Source organism: Denticeps clupeoides, chromosome 14 (assembly GCF_900700375.1).
Source record: "Denticeps clupeoides chromosome 14, fDenClu1.1, whole genome shotgun sequence".
Taxonomy (NCBI): domain Eukaryota; kingdom Metazoa; phylum Chordata; class Actinopteri; order Clupeiformes; family Denticipitidae; genus Denticeps; species Denticeps clupeoides.
Genome location: NC_041720.1, coordinates 13,448,055 through 13,456,080, shown reverse-complemented (window position 1 = coordinate 13,456,080; position 8,026 = coordinate 13,448,055). Strand labels below are relative to the sequence as shown.

The following is an 8,026-nucleotide window of genomic DNA, read 5'->3' as shown; positions in this document are numbered from 1 at the left end:
GTAAACCAGTTAATCATTTGATATTTTTATATGGACAACTTGGTGCACCTAACTTTTGTGCATTTAAGAAAAGAAGTTAGGCTAGAGCCCCAAAGAGAAAACCAGATTGGAGCTCTACCTCAGTGGCATGGGACCATGACACTATCACCCACGCCACAGTGTGGCACCCTTAAACCAAAGTATTATGAAAGACAGATAACTATTGTAATCGCTTTCACATTCAGTTTTAAGATTTACTTTCCAGGCTTGGATGAGATTCCCAATGTAAGGGGCAGTGGTGGCCTAGCTGTTAAGGAAGCGGCCCCGTAATCAGAAGGTTCGAATCCCGATCTGCCTAGGTGCCATTGAGGTGCCACTGAGCAAAGCACCGTCCCCACACACTGCTCCCCGGGCGCCTGTCGTGGCTGCCCACTGCTCACTCAGGGTGATGGGTTAAATGCAGAGGACAAATTTCACTGTGTGCACTGTGTGCTGTGCTGCTGTGTATCACGTGTGACAATCACTTCACTTTCACACACTGCTCCCCGGGCGCCTGTCATGGCTGCCCACTGCTCACCAAGCATGATGGTTAAAAGCAGAGGACACATTTTGTTGTGTGCTGTGCTGCAGTGTATCACAACGACAATCACTTCACTTTCATATGAGGGGTGGTATTAGCCTAGCGGGTAACACACTCGCCTATGAACCAGAAGTCCCAGGTTCAAACCCCACTTAATACCATTGTGTCCCTGAGCAAGACCCTTAACCCTAAGTTGCTCCAGGGGGGGGACTGTCCCTATAACTACTGATTGTAAGTCACTTGGATAAGGCCGTCTGATAAATGCTGTAAATGTAAATATCCACAACAGTGATACAAAAAGTTTGTAGTGAAATATCCTCTATCAATTATGCAGAGTTCCCGGCACATAAACTCTTTTATGTCCTTTTCCAGGAGAGTTTGACGCATTGGTCTGTACTGTATATGCTGCAAAATGAACTTCATTGGTGTTGTCCATCCATGCAGATCTGCTCTTGTTTACATGTAGGGCTTAACAAAGCTCTGAGGCATCAATTAAGCGGCGCGCATCTCTGCTCCCTGTGCTTTCCGGGTTTCATAATGAACCGGTGGGCAGGTGAGAGGTTTCTCGTAAGGTTCCTAATCAGATCTCAACCTCTCACTGTCGAGCAGGGCTTGCAGAGAGATGGGAGTGTTAGTGGAGGAGGTTCTCGCATTCAGGACACTTGTCTCCATCGCTGGCATCGTAGGCAACGCTGTGTTGATCTTGAGTATTTTCCAGATGCCTCGGAAAAGGACCTTCGACCTTTTCCTGATTGGACTAGCCTTCGCCAACCTGGAGGAGATCATCACAGTTGACGTGTACGACATTTTTGTGTTCCGTGCCTCGGTCGCCCTCAGCCCCATGGCTTGTCGGACGCTGAAATTTTTCAGCGCCAGCGGCGAGTTCGCCAGCATCCTGTTCACCGTGCTCATCAGCATCTACCGCTACCAGAAGCTCCGGGACGCGCAGACGCGGGTGAACCTGCCCGTCCTCATGGACAAGAGGCGGCCCGCCCTGCTGCTCAGCGGAGGCAGCGTGGTCCTGGCCGCCATACTGAGCGCCCCCTGTTACATCATGAACCTGGACGGCCACGTCAGGAACTTCACCAGCCAGACCAACTGCCCGCCGGACTTCTTCCAGTGTGCCAAGAACAACTGCCCTTTCCGGAACAAGCTCTACAAGTACGTCTTCATGTGCACGTGCATCCTGGCGCCCCTGCTCTGCGTCACAGGCACCAGCTGCCTCATTTTGAGGATCCTGCTGATCCGGCAGTGCACCGTGGCGGCACAGCAGCGGGCCCAGTCCAGTCAGGGAGGCCAGCATCAGGCAAAGAGCTCAGGCCTCAACCGGAGCACCATCGCCGTTCTGGCGGCGATGTGGATTTTTCAGATCGACTGGATGATGTACCTGGTGCTCCAGTTTGCCCTCAGCCCGTACGACTTCCCAGCTTGGACTGAAATGGAGTTCTTCATCACCACCTCTTATTCATCCCTCAGTCCATATGTATATGGCACTGGGCTGAATCTCTTTACTTTGCAACATTTAAAGAAGTGCATTACTTTCTGGAAATAATAAAGTAGCCTAAAAAAAGGTTCAGGTTTAGCTACCTGTGTAGATTGCAACGGCAAATGCAATTGCATAAAAAACAATCCATTAAATATAGTTATTTTATAAAACACAATTGTAAAATTCATTAAATGGCAGAAAGAAATCACCTGTTTTGAAAATAATTGTTGTGTTAATTGATAATGGTGCTTTTAATCAAACTTTATCCTGTACAAGGAGGACACGAGGCAAAGGCATCATTAATTTTTCAAATATCAAATAATCAGGTGGTGTTGTTTCTTATTAATTAGTTAAATTACTGGAGTACTTAGATTCTGCTTATAGTCAGTGGTTCTCCTTTTTCATTTGCCCGTTTTTTTTTTCTCACTTCGCTTTACTGACTGCCTTATGTGATTTGTGTTTGAACTCTGCTTCTTGGGGGCCCATGAATTGTTGGCAGGGGTTCCAGTGCAGTGCAGCCCAGAGCTGGTTTGAAGAATGGATGTACTGATATCCATCTGGACAATGACTGAAACTCGTTTGAATTAGAATTCAGTTTGGTGATCTTTCATTATTTTTTCCCGTGTGATTGATCATGTCAGCCATTCGTCTGAAATGTTTCATGGTAGTAATTCATAATTGTGATTTCAAGGGTCATTTTGATAATATTGGATGTATTTAATTAAAATGTGTGTCAGCTTGAACAAGTACATATTTCCAAATCTGTGAATAAGACAAATCAAAATCCTTGAGGGTTTCGGGTATCATAATAGTAAACACATCTGGATGGAAGCATTGGGTATTTTTTTCTTGGCTGGAGCATTTGGTAGGAGCATTTTTAGCTTTGATTAGGGTTATCATTCACTGTGGCATTGTATCAATTAGCTTAGGCAATGTCACAACATTTATTTCTGTCCAGAGTTGTCTTGAATACAGTGCACCCGGAAAGTATTCACTTTTTCCACATTTTGTTAAAGGTATAGCCTTATTCTAAAATGGATTAAATATTTTTTTCATCAGAATTGTACACCAGAATTTACAGTATAAATGTATAAATGTAATGTATAAATAGATCATTTTGATTAGAATTAGGATATTGGGTAAAGACAATGAGGGATAATGGCAAATATATAAAGGAAGTACATTTATTCAATATAAGATTCTACATCAATAGAATATTGGATCCCGTGAACACTTTATAAGATTTGTTCGAAATATAGCAATACATTAGAAATGTAAAAAGGAGGTGGCCACATTCTTACATTATATGGTAATGTACCACGGTTAACCCCTTCTGGCAAAAAATATTGGGGTCCTTGGAGACATTGTTGGGGGGAGACCCTGCCTGTGTCCCCACGTTTATGCCTTTTGGGGGGATAGAACAGAAATACTGAATTCCAAAGGAATATAGTGAAGAATTCTGTTTCTTACTCTTATTCATACAATGTTGTAACATTAGGTTTGTTTTGTGTCTTACATTATATTTTTACAGGGAACAGGATATGTAATTGTAATGTATGACTTTGCTTTTTGTTATACCCTTGCTTTATACTGTACTACATGAACTATGCATCTCAGGTAATAAATAAAAACTTTCATTATAAACATTTTCATAAGTTTTCACAGCTTTGCTCAATACTTTTTGCTGCCAAAACCTTTGGCAGCAATTACAGTCTCAAGTCTTTTTGAATATGATGCCACAAGCTTGGTACACATATCCTTGACCAGTTTTGTTCATTCCTCATTGCAGCACCTTTCAAGCTCCATCAGGTTGGATGGGAAGTGTTGGTGCTCAGCCATTTTAAAATCTCTCCAGAGATGTTCAATCGGATTCAAGTCTGGGCTCTGGCCGGGCCACTCAAGGACATTCACACAGTTATCCTGAGTTCAAGAGGGCTCTGAAGCGGGTTTTCATCCAGGATGTCTCTGCACATTGCTGCAGTCACCTTTCCCTCCATCCTGACTAGTCTCCCAGTTCCTGCAGCTGAAAACCCTCCCAACAGCATGATGCTACCACCACCATGCTTCACTGTAGAGATGGTATTGGCCTGGTGATGAGCGTGATGAGCTGTGTTCCCTTTACTAAGGAGTGGCTTCCATTTGGCCTGATTACTGGATTGCTGCAGAGATGGTTGTCCTTCTAGAAGGTTCTCCTCTGTCCACAGAGATGACAGTGGCCCTCTTGGTGACCTCCCTGACTTAATTTAGTTAGCCGGCCAGCTCTAGGAAGAGTCCTGGTGGTTTTGAACTTCTTTCACTTATGGGTGATGGAGGCCACTGTGCTCATTGGGACCTTCAAAGCAGCAGACATTTTTCTGTGACCTTCCCCAGATTTATGCCTCGAGACAATCGTGTCTCGTAGGTCTACATACAATTCCTTTGAATTCATGCTTGTTTTGGGCTCTGACATGAACTGTCAACTCTGGGACCGTAGATAGACAGGTGTGTGTCTTTTTTTTCACAGGTGGACTCCACAGGGTAAACAGGAGGCACTTGAGTTCAATTGTGAGCTTCATGGAAAAGGCTGTGAATACTTTATTTTAATAAATTTCCCAAAACCTCAAGTAAACTTATTTCACATTGTTATTATAGTGTGTTGTGTGTAGAATTTTGAGGGGGAAATTGTTTAATCCATTTTGGAATTATGCTGTAACATAACAAAATGTGGAAAAAGTGATGCACTGTGAATACTTTCTGGACGCATGGTATAGCCAGGATTTTGCATCAAGGATGAGGGAGTTAAACCAGACTTCCCCCACACATCTCAAATACGTTCAATGCGGATGTGTGAAAATTATGTCTCATACTTCCCAAACCATTCTATCAAAATTACAGCCTGAGGAAACCTGTCACTGTCTTCCTGAAATATGCCCGTGCCATCAGGAGGAATTTTATTCAAATCTTTCATCTCCTTAGTTGTTGCTCTTTGCTTAATGCAGGCCATTAATTTGCCCCTTCTGCAACACTTTGACTTTCATGATCACAGTTGTTTAAGAAATGATCATTTAAGACTGCATCATTCAAGACTAAAGAACTTAATTAGAAATGTTCTATATTAATTACTGTAATTAACCAATCAAAAGTTCAAATGTATTTTCTTTTTTATTTATAAAGTTTTATTGTGAATTGTGTACCCCAAAATAGTCATGAAACGTTAATTCCCCCAAGTCTTTCGTCCTCACAATTGTGCTTGTGTGTAGAAAGATTCCTGAAGATTTTATTAGGCACTTTGTCCAGTTATTGTCTGTCATGCATTAATAACATCCCTTCCTCTTGCACAGCGTCTGATCATATTTTTGTTGTCAGAACAGCAGGGGGTACAATAACCTGTAAATGAAATATTGTGACCATTTTGGCTCGATCACACAGGCTTACGAAAGTAAGACTTGATTTAACAAGTTGAAAGATTTGCATAAGATTTACAATACGAGAAAAAAAAAACAGGGTTTGCATATGTGACTTATTGACAGGCATCGGATTAAATCAACCATAAAGAGGAAGTAGCTTACTGTCAATCATTGGGCTCCTCCTATTTTAAATTCTGTCACAAAAAACATTGCTAAAGAGCACAGAAACGAAAAACGAAATTTGTTGCAGAACAGATGTATCTTTAAGATACATCCAAGTACAAAGCGGTTCTTTCCTGTTTTATTTATTTATGTAAATCCTGAGGATGCCTGACCTCACGCTACTGAACAAGCCTCAAGCAGGCAACACGGTCAAATGGAAGATAGGCCAGATGGGTTCATGATGAAGGTCTGGAGACTTTCTGCCCTGAACACAACTGGGTTACAGTTTCTCCGGTGGAGCGTGATAAAGAAGTGCTGATACCTTGGGGGGGCACACCCATGAGATCTTGTTTGTTGTCAGCCTTTCGTCATCCCCTTGCCTGTTGTCTTGTTAGATGAGGTCCCATCTTCATCTGTTGTGCCTCTTGCGTCACCTTAATTGGCAGTGAAAGGTCCTATGAACCTTTATAATTTATGATTGTTATTCTTCCTTTCAATGTTTTGCAGGACTTTTGGAGGATTGCTGTAGCAGCTGTTCTAAAAAAAGAGCAAAATTCGAAGACCCCACTCATGTTAGTCACAACTTGTTGAAACTGCTATTATCAGGCAGACGGTAGACCAGCAGACTGCGGGACAGTTTCGTCCACCGGACCATCAGACTGTTGACCATAAACCAGCACACCGGCTCATAACCTCTTTTCGCACAATACAGTTAGTTGAATTAAAATAGTGCAAGTATCTTTCTGTATATAGCTTTACTGTTCATTGTTTCTACATATGCACATGCAATTTCTTTATTTACATGTTTATTGTCTTTGGTCACACCACTGCTGCGTGAGAAGCTGTGCGCACAGGAATATCACTCACATGCACTGTACCAGTTTATTGGTTAATTTAGTTTTCATTGCGCACGTGGCTGCCTGCTCTGCATAGAATGCTGTTCCAATTACGGCACTGTGAAATTTTGTATACTGACATCCGGTGGATACAGGCATACGTGCACACAACCATGCGAACTGAATTTTAACTTTTATTTTCAATATGAGCAGAAATCGCAGAACAACTCCCTTCCTCGCATTGACGTCAGAGGCCACGACCCAGATGTGGGTTAGTGAGTGAGAAGCTGGCCAATCTGTGGCCGATTTATGGGGGCAGTGGTGGCCTAGCAGGTAAAGTGAAAGTGATTAGTTGTCACATGTGACACCACAGCACTGCACCCAGTGAAATGTGTCCTCTGCTTTTAACCATCACCCTTGGTGAGCAGTGGGCAGCCATGACAGGCACCCGGGGAGCAGCGTGTGGGGACGGTGGTGGCTCGGAATTCGAACCGGCAATTTCTGCTTCCTTAACTGCTAGGCCCCCACTGCCCCAATAAACTAAATGGATTTAAACTAGGGCTGCAACAACGAATCGATTGAATAGATAAAAATCAATTACTGAAAGAGTTGGCAACGAATTTCCTAATCGATTCGTTATGACGCGCGACGCGGAGACGTTTGATTATTTAAAAAAAAAAAACTTTATTTGAGCGCGGAGCGGAGTGAACACACTCGGTCTCTCTCGCACAGATGCTAGCAGTTTGGCGCCTCGTAGACAGCGCGGAGGTAGAGGACAGATACATGGCGGAGGCAGAGAAATCTGCGCGAAAATATGCAAAAGCGACATGGCACGACACGGGAGCACCACGGCAATGATCCAGCACCTGAAACGCGTGTTTGATGAGGAAGAAGGGGGTTCAGCAGCAGGGGAAGTCACTACAGAATCCTACTTTAGTTCCGCTGTGAAGGGAGGAACGTAATGTCCCTGGTGCTGGTGTTTAACTCGCCGTGGAGGAGAACTAGATGGGGACTTACAGCGCCCCCTACAGGTGTGGAGGGGGGATGAAACAGCGTTCGGACTGTTCTCTGCGTCTCCGCGTGGACGACTCGCCTATTGTGTCCCTGAGCAAGACACTTAAGTTGCTCCAGGGGGACTGTCCCTGTAACTACTGATTGATAAGGGCGTCTGATAAATGCTGTAAATGTAAATGTTTACATCCAGCTTGACAGGCATGACAAGTTAGCGTTAGCGCGTTAATAACAGTAGTAAAGCAGGGGTGCTATAGTGACTTTGCATTGAAAGACTAAAGACATGTTTTTATTCACTAGCCTTTTTTGGACCATTCATTTTTCAATCTGTTGTCGTGTATAGCTACACTGCAAAAAAAGCATTTCTTACCTAGTCATTTTGTCCCGTTTCCAGTTCAAATATCTAAAAAATCTTAAATCAAGATTACTAGACAAGAAAAATGGCATGAGGAAATTAAGTGATGCTTAAAACTTCTGTTTGAGATTATATCTCATTAAGATTAGTTTTCTTACCCCATTGGCAGATAATTTTGCTTGTTTTAAACAAACAATCACTTAATTTTGAGATGTTTTATCAGAAAACAAG

The 8,026-nt window shown here is 43.0% G+C and overlaps 1 protein-coding gene across 1 annotated transcript; it reads left to right on the top strand.

The window, feature by feature from the left end:
- The first annotated feature begins 1,181 nt into the window (after positions 1-1,181).
- On the top strand, positions 1,182-4,566 carry ora6 (olfactory receptor class A related 6). The gene is made up of 2 exons (XM_028953459.1): positions 1,182-2,042; positions 4,549-4,566. The coding sequence occupies exons 1-2, from the start codon at positions 1,182-1,184 to the stop codon at positions 4,564-4,566; spliced, it is 879 nt and encodes a 292-aa protein (XP_028809292.1).
- The last annotated feature ends 3,460 nt before the right edge of the window (positions 4,567-8,026 follow it).

Bases quoted from the DNA above. Each gene is read 5' to 3' on its own strand.
- ora6 (XM_028953459.1), top strand. From the start codon at position 1,182: ATGGGAGTGTTAGTGGAGGAGGTTCTCGCATTCAGGACACTTGTCTCC.